Raw genomic sequence first — 24,835 nt, 5'->3', positions numbered from 1 at the left:
TTTGTGCCACATTATACTTCAGAGAATATTACCATATTGTGATGTTCTCTTCAAATCACCCTGGAGTACTCATCTTTTTATGGTCCATCTCTTATTTCTAGAGATCCTGCATGCAATCTTCCATTTGTTAGAGACTTCTTTATGTTATAACTGACAGCTGCTCTTTCCAGACAGATGCTGTCTCTGTAATCTCTATTTGCTGTCACACCTTAGCTTGCCCTTTTCACCTCGTGATCTTATGGGCACGGCTACCGACCAGCCAGATGTACTTCTGCTTTGCTGACATTAATGAAACGCCTCCACCTGCCTCAAACACGTAGGTCTGAACTGAGTATCTAGCCTCCATCATAATGATAGCTTTATCCTTAGAATATCTCTATCTTCACATACCAAGATGGGCTATGTAATCTAAAGTTCCTGATAACATAGAAATACTGTTAGGAAGGAAAAATAAACACAACCAGGTGTTTCCTTTTTTTTTCTTTCCTGGAGTACACAAGTCAGCAAGGAAAAAAACAAAATCCTATACTCCCTAATTACTTGACATAAGTGGGGAAAAACAAATGCAGGAATACAGAAAGTATCTATTTCCCTTGATGTAATGGAAATAAAGTGTGAAGAATCTACCTCTATTTAACATGGAAATGTGAGGGATGATCTGACTTAAACAGCTGCTTTCAGTTTGTTCATTCTACCACAGAGGAAAGCAACATTTATTAGAGTCTGTAAAGCTGAGTTACAAATCTCCTTTTTTCTAGCATTTGAGCAAAGTGCTCCCTGCAAAGAAGTCTGAATGTTTCTGAAGGCTCTGTTGCCTCACCAGGACCCATCCAGTTAATATCCTAAGCCATCAAGATAAGATTTTTGTACTGGAATACGCCACTATCAATAAGAATTGGATTTTCCTTGTCTTTTCTAGGACCAGTAAAGGACAAAAATATTCATTATCATCTATTCCTACTTTTACCCTCATTGTGATACAGCTGGCTGGGGTCAGCAGTTCAATTCATAGCAAGAAATAGAGATTTTCAATGTTCATTCCTCAACTGATACTTTCACATGTGTTTTATAAGCTATTGGTATGTCTCATTTGACAGGTAGGTGATACAATGGATGAAGTGAAAAGCCTGAAGCCAGAAAAAAATAAATTCTAAGTCTGCTTCAGTCACTTACAAGCTGTGTGACTCTGAGCAAGTTAGTTAAAGTTTCTGTGCCTCATTGTTCTTATCTACAAAATGGGGATTATAATATTGTGTATGATAATAATTTATAGATAATATATAGAGAGAATGTTTATGTCAGTATATATGTATATGTGTGTATGTATCTCACACACACATAAATATTATTATTGTACTTGCCTCCCAGGGTTGCTGAAAGGATACAAATCAGATATTTATAAGTACCTTGCAAACTTTAAAGAGTTATATAATTTATATACATTTTTATTATATTATATATAGTTATAAAACTAGAACTATTATTACTAGTCTTGTTGATATTTTTGTTATTGAAAAATCCCTAAAGAGTGCTTTGAGAAGGAATGAAAAGAGCACAGTTAAATACACCACTGGGATTCTGTGAGCAAAAGGAATCGAAAACTGTACTTTAATGTAAAAAGTTATTCTTAGGCACAGTTTTTAAATAGTGGAGGACAGCAATGTTAAAACTAAAATCAGGCCTTCACAAATGTCCTTATACTTCTCAAAACCAATAGTGTATGCACAAATAAATACCTTTGCTGCATATATAATGATTCAAGGGGGCAGGGCCCTATAAATGCATATAATGCTCTCACATTTCCATTCAAGATTTTTACTGGAAGATAATCTGCATTTTAAGGAATCTCCAATCATTATTTATATAAATATATTGTAGTGTCAAGTGATGATCAGGCACTGATGAAAGGACCTGATCCAGAAGGACTAATCTCAAATCACTCTTAATATAAATATATATATATAATATAAATATAAAAATAAATAAATATATAATATAAATAAATAAAATTAAATAAACCCAGAGAATGGACAACAGTTTTACTACCTCCAAATAAAAAGAGTGATAATATCATAACTGCATACAGTTACTGTTGGTACATGAGTGATGAAGACAGATGGTTAGTAGTATATTTTCTAAAAATTAAACATTTTCCCACTAAAAAAAAAAATCAAGCTGCTATTACATAGATTGAACAGCAATTCTTTGGTTCTTTGAAAGAAATGTGTAGCTGCCAAAGAAAGACACTGGATTTACACACACACATACACACACACACAAAATCTTTTAGGATTAAGTCTGCAATAACTAATACTTTCCAGTAAAGATGAAGTCTTACTGATGTATTTCTTCCCAAAGAAACAGATTAATTCATTAATAGTTTTCCATTCTATATGATGGTCACCTAGACCCATGCCCAAGTTCACCAATGAAGTCTGGCCAACATGATTCTCTACATTCTACACAGAATACAAGATTTTTTAAAAAATAGACTTTAAACCCACAAATCTATTTTTCACTGTGCATAAATTCAAATACAACGATAAGTGATCAAGTTATTTGCAAAATGCTCATCTTAAAGTAGTCACTTTTAGAAAATTCAACAAGATATGTAGTAGTTCATAGTATGTGGTTTACAGGCAGAACAATACAATGATGGAAATTTACTCTTCTGTAACTTAAACATCACTAATGCTTTGGAGCTCTTTTCCTATATAGTCTATCAAGCTTTCTAATCAACATTATTTCATGCCTCATTCCTAGAACTGAGCATTTCATCTGCTACATTACACGTAGGGTAAATGTTCTTTCCTTGGGCACAGCCATGAAAAGAATATTTTAAATTTAAGTGCAAATGCAGGTTTCAAAAATACAAGTTAACCTACTTGTAACACTAGCATAGAAATCTAAATTCTAAATATATTTATCATTACAAGGTACCTCTAAGATAATATGCTATATATTTAAAGTACAGGAATGTGTTTCTTGAATTAATACATAAGAAATTAAAGACAGATCTTGAAGAACAGAAATAGGTATTTGTATCACAACACATTTTAAAGAACCCTACACTATAATGCACATACTAATAAGTCCTGGTGGCAATTATGATGAATCAGGGAGACAGGGTCCTATAGTTCATATATTGTTCTTATAGTACCATTCATTTGTTTGTTTTTGTTTTTGTTTTGTTTTTTTTTTCTGGGAAGGTAATCTACATTTTAAAAGGTTTGCATTCATGGGTTTTTAATTAAATTGTAGTGTAAGGTCATGAGCAGGAGCTGAAAAAATGTCAAATCTTATACTTTCCAGGTCCAAACTAATAACTAATTTCAAACATAAAACCTTCAAAATCAAACAAATTCCCTGATAAAATTAATATGATCTGCACTGATGAAGGAAAGGTTCTGCACCTTTACTACTAGAGCTGATTTTAAAAATAACTTTTGAAAATAAAAAGCTTTATGTAAAAAATAACTTTTCTCAAATACTTCAATAATCATGTGACTCAAAACCAGTTTTACCAAACTTGTAATGAATAAATGAGGTTTGAGTAGAAATGGAGTATGTCAAGAAATAACATTTAAAAATAAAAGCCTTCAACAAAACTTTACAAATAAATTGCAAAAGATTACAAAAGTAAAATGAAACAGATAATGAAGGGATTTCATCATATAAAATTTCTGTGATAAGTCTAGAGAAAAGAAAACAAAATACATCAGATCATTATTTCTTCCTAGTGAAACAATATAACTTAGAATATCAAACTGAAGAGCAAAATAATATTTACCACAGGTGACATATTCTGAGAGCTGCAACCACTTCTCCCTGGACATGGATGCATATAATTCTGGTACAGCTGCATCCCATACTACAAAAAAAAATATTTTCATCACTTTCATCTCATGAATTATAGACAGAAACAAAAAAAGTCTGCCATACAAAAATATGGTCTTCATATTTTACTTCTGATTTTAAGTCATCACAACACTTTTGATTTAAAATAACTGGAAAATATTTTTAAAAATCATACTTTGCTAAAGAAAAATTGGAAGTGAGATGTGATATATTAAAAAAAAACAGCACCTATTCTAAGGTGCTGTTAGGTAACCTAATGGAAAGCATCATTTCCCTCCAAAATTCAGTTTCCTAAGATCACAGAATATCATTTCTATTTTACTTATTTAAATATCAAATAGGCTATTATTTAGTGAAGCATAGTGCTAATCAGTTGAGAAATTTATTCAAATTAATGAATAAGCAAATTTTTGCTTAAAATTTACTAAACAATTTGGTCTCAAATATCTTAAGATTTGACACAAGAGGGAAGACTCCATTTTCCAAATAATGAATCCTGTAAAGTGCCTGCATATCGTTGAATTTACACTAAAGTTATAATTATGTAAAATATAGTAACTGGTTCCAGTCCAGTGGAAACATGCAATGCAAATTCAAATAATGTAACCACTTCACAGGATTTATTTGTGCTAAATGGGACCTAGCTGTATCTTTAGAAGGTTCCAGACAGAGAACACATAAGATTTAGAACAGTGAACCAAAGTCCCTACTGGGTTATTTCACAAACTCTCACATAACTAAGACTCCTGAGGTCACATCTTTATGTGTCATAAGCAACATTTTGGAAAATCAAATAATTTAGTGAAATCAACATAATTAACTCATTTCTTTCATTTTTTGCTCAAACTTCCAGAAACTCAAAATAGTGTAGAGGCAAAAGCCCCAACAGTCAAGCATGTGAACCAAAACAAACACTGAAAATGCGTGACTATGAGCAAAAAATACTTTCAACATTTAATCTTTACATTATTTATATTGTAGGTATTGATACAACAGTCAAGCAACAAGAAAACACTTATAAAGTTAATCTAGAGCAAAAGTTCTTAAACTAGGGTCTGAGAATTTTATTATGCGCATATGGGTATGTTCATATGCAATATTCATATGCATGCATACATACATTTTACATATGTTTAAATAATTTTTTCAACATAATTGGTTTCCTTTGTAATGCTACATACTTTATTTTGTGCATTAAAAATTATTCTGAGAAAGGATCCATAGCCTTCACCAGAATACCAAAGGTGTCTATGATATACACCAAAAAAAGGGGATAAAAATCCCTTGCTTCTGTGGTTTGAGAAATGTGAAAAATGCAACTACTTTCAACAAATTTGTCCTTGGGTCATTGTTTCCTGAAACTGGGAGTTATTCCTTTAGGCTTATTCTACTTTATAATGAAACATCAACGGAACAAGATTTCTTTATGCTCCCTAATAAATTTTCTTCTTTGCAAAGAGAGAGAATTTACTCAAAAAAGAGAGTTAGGATAAACAGTGGAATGAAAACCACACCCTCAAGATATATATTGTTGGGAATACTTGAAACTATTCAGAAGAACTGGTTCTCTCCTAGAGATATTTTATTTAATTTAAAATATGGGAAATAAATACGTTATATGTACAAATTTATTTTTAAACCAAAGAAAAAAATAATTTTAAGGTTTCATTTTTACCTAACATAGATAAAATAAATTTATTTATAAATCTGCATTAAATTCCTTTTCAAAATAATAAAAAAAACAAATCAGAGAACTTATTTCAGTCTTAAGTTCTCTGAATTTTTTAATTATTATTTGAATGAAATTGATCATTGGAACTCATCTTTCTGCATATTTTCTCCAAAGTGTGTGTGTGTGTGTGTGTGGTATTTGTATCTGAAGACAATACCAAATGATCACAAAGCCCCTTCAAGGTTTATTAGTCCACATTTTAATTTAAACTGACAGGTCAATTTTAGTTTTACTATAAACATATTAAATAGAAATCTGTTAAACATACACACCACCTTACTAATATTACATCTTCACTAATAAACTTGGATGAATTCAGATTATTAGAGTGGGTCTAGAATAAAACAATATCAATCAAAAAAAAATCCTCACTGGAAGTAGTATGGAAATAAAGTATTCTAAACAATGGATTTCTTTTTTTGTTGTTGTTTTTGGGGTATTGGGATTTGGGGGTTTTGAAAGACAACTGAAGTTAAGTAATTTGCTTAGGGTCACAGCTAGTAAATGTTAAGTGTCTAAGGCTATATTTGAACTTCAGTCTTTCTGACTCCAGGATCTGTGCTCTATCTACTGCACCACTTAGCTGACCTTGAACATTGAATTTTAAGAATAAAAATTGCAATAAATTAATTAAATTTAAATTAAAAATTTGCAAAAAAATTTAAAATTGCAATAATTAATAAACTAATAAATTATATTTTTCACTTATGCAAATGTCAAAGTTCAAAAGCAATAATACAGATGGGATGATACCATGTTGTACCTTGTAGGAAAAAGTATTATATTTTATGACAGAGAATATGTGTTTAAATACTGTTCTATCACTTACTCTCCAGTGACTTTGAGCAAATGATTTAACCTCCTTTGTCCTTAGTTTCCTCATCTGAAAAAGGAGGGAGTTCTGTCTAGCACTAAATAATCTATGATTCTAAGAAGGATTTTGTTGTTCTTGTTGGATATAGATATGGTATTATTCAAATGACTCCTTTTCAGTCAATTTAAGACCATAGTTATTAAAAGAATTTGTTTTAAGTCATCTGTTGTCATTTCCTCCAAAGTAAGGACCTTTACTAAGAAATGGTGAACAAGTTCAAAGCAGCCTTAGATTGACTTGTAAAAAAAAAAAAAAAATGGTATATCCATCATCTGAATGTTGTTTTTATTTTTTATTTTATTTCTAAATTATGAAATAAAACAAGCATTTCCATGACATAGTATGATTTTAAAAAAAAAAGATTATCACACATGTAACTACAAATTTATTATGCACAACTTGCTATTCCTTTCAAACATACAACAGCATTATCAGGTAGATTTCATTTCTTCTCCTTTTTCTTCTCTCTATCCCACTCAGAGATGGCTACCATTAAACACAAATACACACATGTATACATATATAAATAATCACATATATATTGTAAAATCATTCTAAACATATTTCTATTTATCATGTCTTTCCCTGGATGCAGACAGCATGTTTCTTAACATGTCTTTTAAAGTTAATTTTTAGAACGTTCATTTTTTTTTTCTATCCTCTTTAATGTATACATTCAACTAACAGAATTCTTCATAACATCAAAAGGAATGGTTGCACATTTTTACCACCCTCAGCTTACCTGAAACCTTTTTTACCTAATATGATTGCCCAATTTGTACTATGGAAACAGAATTCTAAAATATCAAGAGATTAAGGACAAAATCTAACACTAATGCTTTTAAAAAGAACTAAGAATTGTCTTCCTTGCAATAGCGATTCCTATGTAGTACATATACAGGTCTAAGAAAGAAATTATATTCAAAGCAAAACTTATTTAAAAATTGACATTTTAAAATTGTAGAGCTAGAATTTAACCCTAATATTCAGAAATCTAGAATAATTGCACTATATTATACTATTATATTACCTTGGTAGATTTTTGTAAATAGATGATTATCATTTGTAATGCTAATTACATTTTTATAAATGCATACGAAGCATTGTAAATACAGATGCTTTAAAGGATATATTTTTGTCATGGAAATATACAAAATAGATAAACTTGAAATCATCACATTTAATTAATATGAAACTCAATATCTATAGTTTTTCTAAATGTAAAGATAATTATACACACACATATATCTATATGTGTATGTGTGTATATATATATATATATATAGAGAGAGAGAGAGAGAGAGAGAGAGAGAGAGAGAGAGAGAGAGAGAGAGAAATGGAAAAATGAGAAAGATGGAGAGAGAGTCTATCTTTTGGTAACATTTCATGTTAGAAAATTCCTCTACTTTATATAGTAAAAATATTTGACAAGAAATAGCTCCACAAGAAAGAATACCTTAAGCAATCTAATCGCTGTCACCCAGCACGTCCTACTCTGCTCTTCATCTGCATAGAGCAGTTTCAGGTCTCGGCTCCCTCCTGCTTTGTTAGGCTAGAAGGCCACAGCACATTGTTTAGCATTAATGCATATCTTGAAGGTAACACCTGTTGAAATAAAAGCCACTAAAATTCTCCTATTTATGAGAAAGCTGCTTCTTTTTTATCTTAAGAAAAAGTTCAAAGAAACTAAAGCTTACCTAAAAAAGCTGTGATCTGCTTTATGCATCTATCAAAATAGTAAGCCTGTACCTTTAAACAAAATCCATAGTTTGTTGGGGCTCCATGGGTCTTTTTGCTTGCCAATGCCATATAAATATCACTATTGCCAAATTCACTGAAAAACTGCAAATGCCGTGGTTCCTAAAGGGAAATGAAATGGAAACATTTTTACCACCCTCAGCTTACATGAAACCCTTTTTCCTAATATGATTGCCTTATCTGTACTATGGAAGCAGAATTCAGGAGATTAAAGACAAAATCTAAGACTAATGCCATAAAAACAAAAACAAAAATTCCAGATAAAATTAGGTTATTGCATCATTTAATCACAGCTTCTTAAATAAGATAAAGACTCTTTGTAGGGGGTCCATACTCAGATTTCAGGGGATCCATTAACTTGAATAGGAAAAAAATATTCCACAGAACTAGTTTCCTCTGTAATTTTGTCCCTTTTATATTGTGCATTTTAAAAAATATTCATCTGAGAATGGGTCCATAGATTTTATCAGACTTAACAAAGGAATTCATGACATACCAAAAAAATAATAATAATAAAAAGGCCAAGACCTCACACATTAAATAATTCTTCAACCTCTGCCTCTATTTCAAAAGCCTAAGAATATATCAGGGAAAAGACTTTTTATCTGCAAACTGATAATCTATTATTAACACTTGAAAAAAATTTTCTCATGATGCAAAATATAGGTTTGCCAATTTTGTGGTTAACCATCTACCTCACACCTTCTGTAAAGAAAAAAAGGTAATCAAATTGGACTAATTTTCTTCCCTAACCAGTTTTTCTAACATTTATTACATAAAAATGGCAATTAAGATGGTTGATGATCTCAAATAGCTGCTAAATAAAAAAAGAAAGAAAGAAAACAAACACCTTCACAAGAGAAAACAGATAATGGTTCCTGTTTCATTTAGGATTTACCACCTCTCACATTTAGTTATAAAATTACACATTGTACACAGCATTGATGTGAGCTACACAACTAAAAATTCCTTTACATAGAGAAAGACATATTACATAGGGAAATTTAATGAAATTAGTGGATAGGGAACTATGAATGAATTTAAAGGCAAAGCAGAATCTTGAATTCTTATTTCTTCCCCAGGAAATCAATGATATTTAGGATGTGGTCATGGGAAATTACTAGGTCATTTTGCTTCTCTGATAGGTTAATAACATAGAATAGTGCTGGAGTTTGAGCTTGAAAGTTTAATCAGGGATGGTCCAAACTCACATATTTCTCAAAAGGCTATACCCAAGGCAATATATGCAAGGAAATCTTCAGAAAACAGTAGTAAGAAGACTAGACTAGGAGTCAGGACATAAGAGTTTCAATCTCAAATTTACCACAGAATTATGTAGCCTTTAAGCATGGCATTGGTCATCACTGGCCCTTGATTTCTTAGAAGAGAATTACAGAATCATAAAGTTAAGAGAACTCCAAAATCTCTCCTAGAACATTCTATGCAACATTCTCAATGAGATCTCAATCCAACTTTTGTTTGATGATCTCTTAAATGAGAAGGAATATACTACCATTTGAAGTAGCCCAGTTACTTCTGGACAGTTCTAATTACTAGGAAGTCTTTCTTAATGTGAAGTTTAAATCTTCCTGCAACTTCCTCCCACTACCCCAAGTTCTGCCCTTTAAAAATAAACAGAATAAATTCAATCCCTAGTCTGAGTAATTTAAGTCTTTGAAGGCAGTTATATTTGTGTGTATGTATATAGGTTTGTGTATGTGTATAGGTATGTGTAAATATATGAAAAACTAATAGTGTCATGAAGGATCGCAAGGTCCTTCACACTGCTGGTTTTCTTTCTGTAAGTATTATCAAGCGTGGGACTGAACATAGTATTCTGGCAACAATCTGATTAAATTACAATATAGTAAGACTAATACATCTCTTGTTCTGGATGCTGTACTTCATCATCACATTGTGGAGCAGAAAAGAACAAAAGATCAAAGTGAGACATTTTTGTAATCTAAGACAATTTAGCAGATCAGCAGGAGAGGTCTATAATACTGGGGTGGGAATCAGCCGAGAGGAGAGCAGCAACATCAATCACGGTTCTTGGAAATGGCTATGTTGCAACAGCAGCAAATTTGGGAGCTCTCGGCCCAAAGAAATGATAAAGGGGTTGAAAACCAGTCAGCAAGAGATTATGGGAGACCCTTTGCTGGCAAAGGATGCAACTGATTGGCAACTCTATTGCCAATACACAGTTCTCAGTTATAGTTCAAGAGTAGAAAAGGGTGCTTGTGTTCAATCAAAAAGGAGCAATGGCCCTGATCTAAGTTCCACTGCAAAGAGAAACACTAGCACTTGTGGTTGCAGAAGAACAGAGTCTGTGATCACAATTCCTTGACCAAGAAAACTGCCAATATTTGCAGCTACAAGATAACAGGGTAAAGATGATCATGCAGACCAGGAGAGCAGTGACCATACCTCTCCTTGGATCAAAACATCTTGGAAGCACCAAAAATTTTCAGTCCCCCAGAAGTAGTTTTGAAAACAGTAGAACCAAAAAAGATTCAAGTTTGAGACAGTGCATCCTTCCACACCTAGGAACATTCAACACAACATTCAAAGACAAGAGATAAATGAGCAAACAACAACAAAAAAAGGTACTGGGATGGCAGGAAAGGCCAACACATAAACTCAGAAAAGAAGGCACTAATGTGAAAACAGCTACAAGCAAATCCTCAAAGACAAATGCTAATTGTACACAATCCCACCAATAATTCATTTAAATGTTAAATACAGAGGTAAAGATAGTAGAGGAAAAGTTGGGGAAAGAAATGAGAGTGACACAAGAAAATCAGGAAAAGAAAATTAACAGTTTCCTAAAAGAGGTCCAAACATACTATAGAAAATAATAGAATTCCAGGGATGGAGCAAGATAGTAGAGTGAAACTAAGAAGCCAGTTTCTCTTGAAAGTCTCATGAAATTAAGCCTCTAAAAACAGTCTGATGGAATGAAACCACTCTTCAGCTTATGATAGATTTTAAAAACTTCCAGAAATGTCAGTTTCACTGGGATGAAAGAGGTGTTCAGCCCAGCTAAGAAAGCCAGTTCCCAAGAAAGCCAGTGAGAAGTCTTAATCAGAGCAGATTAGCAACTGAGACCCTCAGTTCTGGCTCAGTAGTAAAGCAGACCACTGAGGCAGTATCGAGTTCCAAGTCAGAAGGCAAATTGCCAATCCAGGAAATCGGGCTGTTTCTTGGCAAGAACATGTAGGGCTACCCCCCTGCTGTGAACAAGATATAATCACAAGGGGCCCCTATCCTGAACGCCAACGCTCAGAGCGGCATAGGAAGCTTGGGACAGTGCTCCCTTTAATTCAGGAACAGATCTTGACCATAAAAGGCACAAAAAGGAAACAATAAAAGAGAAGCAAAGAAAATGTGCAAGAAACAGAAAAGAACTGTAACTACAGAAAACTACTATGATGACAGAAAAGACCAAAACATCAACTCAGATGAGGACAAATGTCCACAGAGGAAAGCTTAAAAAGTGATATGAATTGGTTTCAAGCACAAAGAAGCGTATTGGAGGTGGTTATAAAAGATTTTAAAATGCAAATAAGAGAGCTAGAAGAAAAAATGAGGAAAAAAATGAGAGATATGCAAGAGAGAGTCAACAGTTTGGAATTGGAAGGCAATTCATTAAAAAAAAAATACAATTGGCCAAATGCAAAAAAAAATCCTTTGAAGAAAACAACACCTTGAAAAATAGAAGTAATCAAATGGAAAAACAGATACAAAAACTAACTGAAGAATATCACACATTAAAAACTAAAACTGGGCAAATGAAAGCTAATGACCCTATGAGACATCAAGCATCATGCAAACAAACTAAAAATAATGAAAAAAATGGTAGGAAATGTAAATTACTTTGCTGGAAAAAACAGTCGACCTGGGAAATAGACAATTTAACAATTATTAGTCTACCTGAAGTCCATGACCAAAAAATAAGCCTGGACAGCATTCTTCAAGAGATCATCAAGGAAAACTGCCCCAATATTCTAGAAATAGAGGGGGAAATAGTCATTTAAAGAATTCATCAATTACCTTCAGAAAGATCCCACAAGGAAAACTCCAAGAAATGTTACTGCAAAACTCCCAAACTACAATCTTAAGGGAAAAATACTGTCAGAAAAAAATTCAAATATCAAGAAGCAACAATCAGGATTACCCAGGATCTGGCAATTTCTACAATAAAGGATAGGAGTGTTCTGGATATAGATATCCAGAATACCATGTTCTGGAAGGCAAAGTATCTTACAATCAAGAATTAACTACCCAGAGAAACTGAGCATCACCTTTTAGAGAAAGAAATGGATTTTCAATGACTTAAGAAACTTTCACTTATTTCTATTGAAAAAAAAAAATTAAAGAAAATATTTGATCTTCAAATATAGGACTGAAGACAAACCTAAATAAACACAGGAAAATATATTTTTAAAGGTTAAACAATTCACATAATTAAATGAGAAAATGGTAACTCTGAGAACTGTATCTGTTATTGAGGGAGTTAGAAGGGGCATACATGGATGGAGCTATGGACATAAATTGACTCTAATGTGATTATATCAAAGAAAAAGACATTAAGGGGCAGGAAAAGAATTGTATTGGGAGAAGAGAAAAGGGGAGATAAAACTAGACAAATTAGATCACACAATGGGGCACAAAAGACATAATAAAGAGAAAGAAGGGAGAGAGATGAGCATTGTCTGAAGCTTAATCTCATTGGTTTTGCCTCAAAGAGGGAATAATATTCACTCAGTTTGGCATAGAAATTTATCTTACCCTATGAGGAAGTAGGAGGAAAAGGGAAAAAGAAAAGGGAGGAACTGAATAAAAGGGAAGGCAGAAATACTAAGAGAAAGGGGTAAGAGAAGGAAGAAAGAATGAGGGGAGAATGGGTTAAGGGAGGGGTGGATTAGAAATGTAACATTACTACAGAGGGATAGGGTGGAAAAGGAAAACAAAAGTATATACAGGGAAGAAAATAGGGTGGGAAATACACTGCTTGCAATAACTGTGAACATGAATAGGATGAATTTTTTCCATAAAATGGAAGGGAATAGCAGAGTGGATTAAAAAACAGAATTCTACAATATGTTGTTTACAATAAACATTTGAAGCAGAGATACATACAAAGTAAGGGTAAAAGGCAGGGGTAAAATTAATTATGCTTCAGTCAAAACAAAAAAATCAGGGATAGCAATTCTTATCTCAAATAAAGCAAATGTAAAAATAGATCTAATTAAAAGAGATAAGGAAGGAACTATGTCTTGCTTAAGGATACCACAGACAATGAAGTAGTATCAATACTAAAATAATAAGCACTAAGTGGTATAGCATCCAAATTCCTGGAGGAGAAATTGAGAGTTACAATAACAAGTAGACAACAAAACTATACTAGTGGGGGACCTCAATCTCCCCCTCTCAGAATTAGTTAAATCTAACCACAAAATAAACAGGAAAAACTAAGGAGAAGTTAATAGAATCCTAGAAAACTTAGAGATGATAGACCTCTGGAGAAAATGGATTGGGAACAGAAAGGAATATACTTTTTCTCAGCAGTACATGCCACCTACTCAAAAAAACTGATCATGTATTAGGGCATAAAAATCTTACAGTCAAATGCAGAAAGGCAGATACAGTAAATGCTTCCTTTCAGACCATAACACAATAAAAACTACATTCAATAAAGGGTCAGGGAAAGATAGACTAAAAAGCAACTGGAAATTAAATAATTTATTTCTAAAAAATGCGTAGGTCAAACAACAATTCATAGAAACATTAATAATTTTATCCAAGAGAATGACAATAATGAGACAACATATCAAAATCTATGGGATACAGCCAAAGCACTTATTAGGAACAAAATATATCTCTAAATTAAAAAACCCCAATTAATATCAAATTATAAATGCTAAAATTCAAAGAAGAGATTAATGAAATTGAAACTAACAAAAGAGATAAACCTTTGGTTAATTTGATTAGAAAAAGGAAAAAAAAAATTACCAGTATCAAAAATGAAAAGGGTGAACTTGACATTAATGAAGAAGAAATTAAAGCAATAATTAGGAGTTATTTTGCTCAACTATATGCTAGTAAATCTGACAATTTAATTGAAATGAATGAATTTTTATTAAAATATAAATTGCCTAGATTATATAGAAAATATAGATTGCCTAGGGGAAATAAATTATTTAAATAGTCCCAGTTTTTAAAAAGAAATTAAATGAGCCATTAATGTACTTGGTAAAAAAAAAATCTCCAGGGCAGATGGATTTACAAGGGAACTCTAACAAACATTTAAAGAACAATTAATTCAATACCATGTAAACTCTGGGAAAATAGGTATAAAAAAAAAGAATTACTTTAAAATTCCTGTTATGACACAAATATCTAGATCAGGAAGAGCCAAAACAGAGAAAGAAAATTAGAGACCAATCTCCCTAATGAATATTGATAAAAATCTTTTTTTTGGCTGAGGCAATTGGGGTTAAATGACCTGCCCAGCGTCATACATCTAGGAAGTGTTAAGTGTCTGAGGCCAGATTTGAACTCAGGTCCTCCTGACTTCAGGGCTGGTACTCTATCCACTATACCAACTAGCTGGCCTGATGCAAAAATCTTAAATAAAATATTAGCGAAGAGATTACAACAACTCATCAGTAGGAAAATACATTAATGACCAAATGGGATTTATACCTAGATACAGGACTGGTTCAACATCAGGAAAACTATTAACATAATCATATTGCCATAACTAACAGAAATCATATGATAATCTCAATAGATGTTGAAAAAGCTTTTGAATAATAAATAAATAAAGCATCCATTCTTATTAAACATACTAAAAAGCAAATAAATAAAGGGAGTTTTCCTCAAAATGATAAGTAGCATTTATCTAAAATTATCAGGAAGCATTATTTCTAATGTGGAGAATCTGGATGCATCCCAATGAGATCAGAGGTGAAACAAAGAAACAGAGGTGGCCATTATCACCACTATTATTCAATACTGTATTAGAAATGTTGGCTTTAGCAATAAAAAAAATTAGAGAAATTAGAGTAGGCAATGAGGAGAAAAATCTATCACTCTTTGCAGATGATATGATTGATATACTTACAGAATCCGAGACAATCATCCAAAAACTTATTTGAAACAATTACCATCTTTAGCAAAGTTGCAGGATATAAAATGAACATACACATCATCTATATGTTACTAACAAAGCCCAACAGCAAAAAGTAGAAAGATATACAAAAGAGGATTAGCAGTATCTAATCTAAAATTTTATTAGAAAGTAGCAAGTCATCAAAATCATATGATACTGGCCAAGAAATAGATTAATGGATCAGTGAAATAGGTTCAATACACATGACACAATAATCAATGTATAGTAATCTAGTATTTGATAAACTCCCAAACTCCAGCTTCTGGGATATGAATTCACTATTTCACAAAAATTGCTGGAAAAAATTGGAAAACAGTATGTCAGAAACTCAGCACAGACTGACATTTCATATGTCATTCCAAAATAAGGCCAAAATAGGTACATAATTTAGACATAAAGCATGATACCATAAAGAAATTAGGATAGCAAGGGATAGTTAACCTATCAGATCTTTGGAGAAATGAGCAATTTATGACCAAAGAAGAAAGAGAGAACATCATGAAATGCAAATCATACAACTTTGATTACATTAAATTTAAAAAGCTCTACACAAACAAAACCAATACAAACAAGATTAAAAAGGAAGCACAAAGCATGGTGTGGGGGGGAGGGGAGAGAATTTACATCCAAGGTTTCTGATAAAGGCCTCATTTCTAAAATATATAAAAAACTGTGTCAAATTTATAAGAAGAATACAAGTCATTCCCCAATAGATAAATAAATATTTTTCTATTGGGGAATGACTTGTATTCTTATAATCTTTGACCAAAGGATATGAAGAGACAATTTTCAGATGATGAAATTAAAGTCATCTATAGTCATATGAAAAAAAAAAAAACATGCTCTAAATAACTAATGATAAAAGAAATGCAAATTAAAACAACACTGAGGTATCAACTTACTTCTCAGATTAGCTAAGATAACAGAAAAATATAATGATAAATGTTAGAAGAGATGTGGAAAAATTGGGACATTAATGCATTGTTGGTGGAATGGTGGTGATCCAACCATTCTGGAGAACAATCTGGAACTACTTCCAAAGGGTTATAAAACTGTGCAAACCCTTTGACCCAACAATGCCACTTCCCAAGGAAATCATAAAGGAGGAAAAAGGACCCAGATGTGCAAAACTGTTTGTAGCAGCTCTTTTGGTGGTGGTAAAGAACTGGAAAATGAGTAGATGACCATCAATTGAAGGAATGACTGAATAAGTCATGGTATATAAAAATAAAGAATAATATTGTGCTATTAAAATTATAAACAAGCTGCTTTTAGAAAAATCTGGAAAGATTTATACAAACTGATGCTGAGAGAACAAGCAGAACCAGAAATACATTGTACACAGTAACAGCAAGATTGTACAATGATCAACTATGAAAAACTTGGTTCTACTCAGCATTCAGTTACCCAAAGCAATCCCAATAAACTTTGTTAGAAAATGCCATCTGCATCCAGAACGAGAACTATGAAGACAATGCAAATCAACACATTTTAATGTGCACTTTTTTTTCTTCTGTTTTTTTTTCTTTTCATGGTTTTTCCTTTTTGTTCTTATTTTTCTCTCCCAACATGATTCATAAAGAAATGGGTAAAAAAAGAATGTACATGTATAATGAGAAAAAAAAATAATTTAAAGAAGAAAAAAAGATAAAAAGAAAAAAATACCTTAAAAAACAGAATTGGCCTATCAGTAAAAGTAGCACAAAAATTCATAATGAAAAGAATCCCTTAAAAGACAGAATTGAGCAACTGGAAGCTAATGACTCATGAAACATCAAGAAAGAATAAAATAAAATCAAAAGGATGAAAAAATAAAAGAAAATATTAAACATCTCATTGTAAAAATAACTGACCTGGAAAAGAGATCAAGAAGAGTTGATTTAAGAATATGAGATTACCTAAAGTCATGATTGTAAAAAGAGGCAAGCCATCTCATTTCAAGGAATAATAAAAAAAAAAACTGACTCATTATTTTAGATCCAAATGGCAAAATAGAAATTGAAAAAGATGTACTGATCATCTCTTGACAGAAATCCCAAAATAAAACTTCCCAGGAATATCATAACCAAATTTCAGAGTTCCCACATCAAAGAAAAATACTTCAAACAACTAGGAAGAAATAATTCAATACTAGGGAGCCACAGACAGCATCACACAAGATTTAGCTATTTCCATGTTAAAGAAGTGAAAATTTTGGAATATGATATCCCAGAAAGCAAAGGAGCTAGAATTACAACTAAGAATCACTTACCCAGCAACAATAAGTGTAATCTTTCACGGGAAAAATGAAAATTTAATGAAGTAGAGAAGTTACAAGCATTCCTAATGAAAACACCAGAGCTGAAGAAAAAGTTTTATGTTCAAAAAAAAAAAAAAATCAGGCTCAAGGGAAGATAAAAAGATAAACAAGAAAGAGTAATCATAAGGAATTCAATAATTCTTATATAAGATGATGATACATGTAACTTCTAAGAACTTTATCATTACTGGGGCAATTAAAAGAAGTTTAAATGGACAGAGGACATGGTATGAATCAATTATGTTGGAATAATCTCCAATAAAAGGTAAGAAAAAAGAGATGCTCTGGAAGAAGGGAGAAGGAAGAGGCAGAATGGAGAAAATTTTCTCACATAAAAGAGGTATTCAAAGAGGAGTATTTATGAAGGAAGAGAAAGGAGGTATGGGCAATGTCTGAACCTCACTCTCACTGAAATTATTTCAAAGAGTAAATCTAGTAAAGTATAGTATATAAATAAGTTTATAGAAATGTAACTTACCCAAAAGGAAAATAGGAGGGGAAGGAGATAAGAGAAATAGAAGAGATGATAAAGAAGAGATAAGAGGATGACCTTTTGGGAAGTGATGATTAAAATTAAAATAGTCATTGGAGGAGAAACAAGATAAAACGAGGAAAAGGAAGAAACAAGATTATGGAACAGAAGGAAATACATAGTAATTGTAGATATGAATGTGGATTGTAAATGAGCTAACTTCATCTATAAAGTAGAAGCAGATAGCAGAATGGATTAGAAACCAACTTCTACCTACAAGGTTGTTTACAAGAGACATACTTGAAACAGAAAGACTTAACAGATTTAAAATAAAGTGCTAGAGCAAAAACTAATATTCTTCAGCTGAAGTTAAAAAAAAAGGCAGGGAAACTAGGTGATGCAGTGAATATAACCATCCCTGAAGTCAGGAGGACCTAAATTCAAATCTGATTCTGTGTGACCCTGGGCAAGTCACTTAACTCCAATTATCTCAGCAAAAATAAATAAGTAATAAAAACCAACCAAACAAATAAATAATGCCCATGGACTTCAGCAGTAATGGTGGTGAAATATAGCATTTTGTAAAGCTAATGCCCTTTTTATCATTGTATCATGACTGAGTGTTCAGCTCATTTGGGCCTCATTCTTCATTTAAAGGTCAGAGGTGTCTTTGGGAGAGATCATCAAGATGGAAATGTTTCAAGTGCTCAATAGTACAATGTGTTTGTATCTCAAAGCTGAATATCTGATTCTCCTAGGAGGAGTCCAGATAAAGGAATGAAGGTGATAGAACTATGCAAAAGCAAAAAAAAAAAAAAACCCTAATTAAAAGCATCAGAGAAACTAAATTTTGGTTTTTAAAAAAGATACAACAGACAATGAAGTAATATCAAAAAATCTTAGAGCAAGTTTCTCTGATAAAGACCTATTTCTCAAACATATACTGTATACAGAAATGAGTCAAATTTCTTAAAAATAAAAAGAGCAATTCTTCCATTAATAGTCAAAGGATATGATCAGGCAGTTTTCAGAAGTAGAAATCAAAGTTATCTATTAAAAAATGCTCTAAATCACTATTGCTTAGAGAAATGAAAATTAAAACAACTTTTGAGATACTCAAACCTATCAAAAATGACAAATGTTGAAGGGGAAATATAGATACACTAATGAACTGCTAATTAAATAGTGAACAATCATTGTGGAAAAGATTGATAGATGCCCAAAGCGCTATAATAATGTGCATACTCTTTACCTGAGCATTACTACTAGTAGTTCTGTATCCCAAAGAGATCGAAGAAAAGGGAATAGGATACATACACACACACACACACACACACACACACACACACGTATGTATGTATAAAAATAGTTATAGAAGCTTATTTTGTGGTGGCAAAGAATTGGAAATCAAGGGGATGCTCATCAATTGGGCAACAGCTGAACAAGTAGTAGTATATGATTGCATGGAATACTTGTACTAAACTAATGATTTGGGATGGAGATTTCAGAAAAACAGCATGATATATATGAACTGTTTGTTGCAAAGTAAAGTCAGAAGAACTAGATAGTTGAACTGTGAAAGACTTAGCTAGTCTGATGAATGCAATGACCCAAGACAATTCCAAAGGACTCACAATGAAAAAATACTGTTCACCTCCAAAAAGAGAACTGATGAATTCTGAGTTTAAATTGAAGTATACCCTTCTCACTTTATTTTTCTTGAATTTTTTTTTTTGCAATGTGACTAACAAGTAAATTTGCAAAATTTCACATGCAAAATTTATATCATATTGAGTGCTGCCTTATTTGGTAGAGAAAAGGGAGAGAATTTGAACATCAAAATTTAAAAACAAAAAGTTTTTTTTAAATAAATACATAATAGGGGAAGGGAAGAAAAGACTTTTTGTCCCCATAGATGTCCACAGGCTATTTCTTGATTGAGGATCTCTCAGTGACTAAAACCATTAGACATGGTCTAGGCTAAGGACTTGTCAGTAAGAAAAAAAAATCTCTACCTAATATCAGAAGCTAAAGGTCTTCTCAGAAAAATAAATAAGCATACTTGCTGGTAAATAACTTGGATTTCTTTAAAGATGGAATGAAATCTTCTCAGATGATACTATAGGTCACCATGGAATTGGATTGGGAGACAAGTGATGAAGTCTTAAAAATGGAACTGCAATTCTCAGCAGTAAACTAAATTCACATAATAACAGTGCTTTTTGGAAGGATGGGAAACAATTTGGTAGCTAAAGGAGCAAACTTCAGGAAGAAAATCCCTATGAAATTGGCAGTATCTGGGAGCTGAAAAAAAAATCTGACTACCTAAAAGAGAAGAGAAGGAAATAGTTTTCTAAATAAAAAGGACTTTGGGAATATTGTTTACACCAGAGAATTTAAATAGTTGGTGATGTTATTTTTCAACCTATCTAGGTAGAAACATGAAACACCTCCTCACTTTTAAGCTGCAGAAAATAATCTCATAAGGGAGGAAAGGGATAGAGAAGAATGAGAGGATTATCTTTGTTGGAAGTAAAGTTGAACGTCACTCAGAGAAAGAGACTTAAGGTGTATACTCTGAGCATAGAAATGTCTTTCAGTACCTCAGTAAAGAAAATGTACAAATAGAATTTAATGCTCACTAATTCTTCTGGCTAAAGTAGCAGTCAGCAAAAGAAAACAAATATTATTTGTAACAACCAAACTTATTTCCCAAGGCAGAGAGGATGGGATGGATGAATAGCAATAACTCACACTGATATAGCATTTTATAGTTCACAAATTGCTTCCTCCTTGTGATGTGACTAGCTTAAGTATCATTTATAAGAAAATCAAGCTTTACTATCCATTGTAATATAAAAATATTATAAATCATTATTGATTAAAGAAGTATAAATTAAAACAACTTCATACTTATCAGATTGATAATATGACAAAAAGAAAATGACAAATGTTGGAGATGATATGGGAAAACTGGGATATTCATCCACTATTTGTGGTAGTGTTAATTGATTTATCCATTCTAGAGAGCAATATGGAATGACCAGTTAACAATAGAAAGTACAATCTCTGCACAAAAGAAATATTACTAATATAGTTGTGATTTCTTTGCAGAGACAATCACTCAATTCAATGACACTGAAAACCTCTAGCTCTCTTACTATTTAGATAGAAATCCAGAAAGTAAGAAATCTTAAACTCTAAGACACATAGGTCTGTTTTCAAATTGTCCTGAAAACTGTCATTTGTTTCCTCCCACATTGATAAAAAAAAATCACAGAGAAATTGGGTGAAAATAGCTAAAAGTGATGTAATATTTCAAAATATTATATCCCTTGAGTCTCAGGGAATCAGCAATAACCAAAGTGTTTGCTCTTTCGTGAATGTGTATTTCCAGTGCTTAGTATTGTGATTAGCACAGATTAAGCATTTAAGTAAATGCTTGATTGACTGAATGATATGCAATTCAACTGACCAACCAGTAATACGTATGCATGTGAAGACAGAGTGACAGAGAGAGAGAGAGAGAGAGACAGACAGACACACACACAGATACTCAATGAAGTGCATCTAAAACTGAAAAGCTGAACCCAGTAATGATACACAAACTTCTTCTTGAAAAAAAGGGCCATTTTAAAAATATAAATATTCTCCAATAAAAATAATGTATGGTTGTGGAGAGTGTAATAACCCAACCTCCAAAGAATTTCTCATGGATTAATGGAGTATATGAGCAAGCTATGTGTGTTATGTATGTGTGTGTGTCTGAAGAAGAATGAAATAGAAGAAATGGCATGAAGTGTGTCATCAAAAAACATTGACCAAAAAGTGACATAGAACCTGGCCCTGGAACTAAATTCTAAAACATAATTTAAGATTAGAGATATTAGTAAAAGTAATGATATATTATAGTTAAAATTGTCCAGAAGAAAGCCTAGAAGAACATAACTCTCCAACTTCAAGCAGAAACTCAAAGAATGAAAAATCTTTGACTATAAGGATTACCAGGGAATTTAGAAAAATTAACTTGAGATTATAAATTATACAGAAAATACTTTAAAGGGGAACTGTAATCAACATCATCTAGGAAACAGATTTCCTTGAAAATTAGAGAATATCAATTCAAATATGCTGGATCTACAATTAGAATTATATGGGACTTATCAACAGCCACAATAAAAGATGAAAGGTCATGGAATAATATATACTGGCAATCAAAAGAACTAGATCTGTGGCCAAAAATATCATATCCCACAAAATTATCCATATTGAAACAAAAATTGATATTTAACGAACTTGCAGGTTTTTAGGACTTTGTCTCAACCAAACCCAAATTTAACATATAAGTGCCAATATCAAAGATTAATTTCAAGGAACTCAACATAGACAAATTGTTTATATGTTGTACCTGGAAATGTATACCATATGTTTAAGAATGACATCAGAGAAGATTCTGGGAATATGACAGAATTGGTTGGTAAACTTCAATGTCTCCAGATTTCCCCACAAACAGAACAAATTTGCACTTCAGGGCAAACACAGACTGGTGAAAAATCAAAAAGACTTGGGAAAAAACAGTCAAGCATATCTTCTTCAAAACCTTGATGAAAAAAAGGGGAAGAGGGGAGGAAATATACTAGGGAAGCAAAAAAGGAAGAAGAGGAAATATTTATCTCATTACCAAGGAATTGGTAATATATCAGTTGAGAAAAGGAATATAGAGCCATGGAGAAACTGGTAAGAGTGGTCACCAAAACAACTTCATACTTGTCTAAATCAGGTTAAGGATAGTGAACACATACAGACATATGGAAAGTGATATAAAAATATATTAAACTTGACAGAGAAATAGGAAGAAACAGGGAAATGGAAACTTGAGAGGTTAATATCAGGAAAGGAATCATTACAAACAAGACAAATTTCAACTTTGGAGTGCAGATTGTAAAGAAGGATTTAAAGGGAAAAAACAATAGTCAAAAACCAATGATCAGGATCTGGAAGAAGAGAAGAAATAAAGGTTGGTGCAATAGAAGCAGCTTATTCTAACAAAACATTAACATCCCACACACTCTACTCATTATATCATTACCAGGTCTGCACTGCCCACCCCCCAAAAGAAAGAATTAAGAGAAAAGAAGAAAATTATCTTTTTGTACAAAAATGTTTATAACAATTCGTTTTATGTCTATCCAAAACTGGAAACTATGAGGTATTCAACTATTGAGGAAGGCTAAACAAATCAATATAATAAAATATTACTGTGATATAAGAAATAATTAAATGGACAATTTCAGATGAAACTAGGAAGATCTTTAAGAACTAAAGCAAAATGAAGTAAGCAGAATGAGAACAATAAATAGAATGGTAACACTACACAGAACTACAACTCTGAGAGACTTTAGTACTTTGATTAATGCAATGATAAACCATGAGTCCGAAACACAGAATTCACTTTCTGACAAAGAAGTGATGAACTTAAAATCCAAAATTAGAAATACATTTTCAGACATGGCTAATGTGGAAGTTTGCTTTGTTAGACTATGTAAAGAGGTATTTGCTTAAGTTGGGGGGGGGGGGTGGTTATGACAAGGAATGATAGAGGGAGAGATGTATGAATAAAAATACATATTATATAAAAAATAAATTTTAAAGATTTAAAAAAGTAAATAATGAAAGGGATAGATTCAGAAAATTTGGAAAAATGAATGTGAATTATTATAAAGTGAAGTGAACACAACCATTAAATTTTATATAATAGCTACCACATTACAAGAAAAATCAACTTTGAAATATTTGAAAATTCAGTGCAATGACCAGGCACTATTTCTCGAAATGAGGAACTTCAGGAGGTGAACTTGAGAGGCAGAAAAACATACACATTTTTGCATATGGCTGGTACATAGATTTGTCATGCTTATTTGTCATGAGGAGATTTTTTTCCCCCATAACTAGGGAGATGGGTAGGTTGTAAGAAGAGTGTAATTAATAAAAAGGATGCCAAAATAAAGAAGTTTAAAAAAAGAAAGAGCATAATACATTTTTTTAAATCACTGAGTACAGGAACAATTTGAGAGAAAGATAAAAACAAGCAGGACATCTTTGAAGGTAATATATGAACTATGTATTTTTTAAAGATATACGAGTTAAATTTTTTTATTTCATGAAAAAAACTGAGTAAATGTTTTGTGTTTTCCATTTAACTGTAAGCTCCATAAGGTCAAGAAAATGCACCAGCAAATCACCTTGTACAAATCACTCAGTAAATATTAATTTAATTAATTGGGCTGAATCAATTATATTATAAAATTCCCAAAGAGATTTAAAAAGAAATGATTAGATGAAGTCTAATGATCTCAATAACAGAGAATACTGATTATGTTTTACTGCAATTTTGAATAGATGATCTAAACAAATAGATAGATGATGGGCCAGACATGGCCTCAAAGCCAGATGTAGTATGTATAACATAGTTCACCAACCCCAATCTAGAGAATTTAGAGAAAAAAAGTCAAGTACCTGATAACTAGTGAATGACTTGTGTTTATGATCCAGTATAGATGAGTATCTTTTTCAAGACAGGCATTCCTCTTGCCCTTAAATTTAAACCACTATTTCCCTTCTTACCACCAATTTACCAAGTGCACATGTTCTATTTTTAATTTCTC

General features: G+C 32.1%; 1 protein-coding gene across 3 annotated transcripts in view; it reads right to left on the bottom strand.

Moving 5' to 3' along the window:
* Positions 1 to 24,835, bottom strand: part of GRB14 (growth factor receptor bound protein 14) — a 157,560-nt gene that overhangs the window by 8,294 nt on the left and 124,431 nt on the right. For 2 of the 3 annotated variants that reach the window (XM_031960566.1, XM_012544761.2), the window contains 3 exons: positions 8,214 to 8,324; positions 7,921 to 8,016; positions 3,791 to 3,871 (listed from right to left, as the gene is read on the bottom strand). In XM_031960566.1, the coding sequence (XP_031816426.1) occupies positions 3,791 to 3,871; positions 7,921 to 8,016; positions 8,214 to 8,324 (288 nt within the window). The remainder of the gene's footprint in view (positions 1 to 3,790; positions 3,872 to 7,920; positions 8,017 to 8,213; positions 8,325 to 24,835) is intronic. The other variant, XM_031960567.1, reaches the window with a different exon arrangement.

Source organism: Sarcophilus harrisii, chromosome 3 (assembly GCF_902635505.1).
Source record: "Sarcophilus harrisii chromosome 3, mSarHar1.11, whole genome shotgun sequence".
Taxonomy (NCBI): Eukaryota; Metazoa; Chordata; class Mammalia; order Dasyuromorphia; family Dasyuridae; genus Sarcophilus; species Sarcophilus harrisii.
This window is presented reverse-complemented; position numbering and strand designations above follow the sequence as displayed.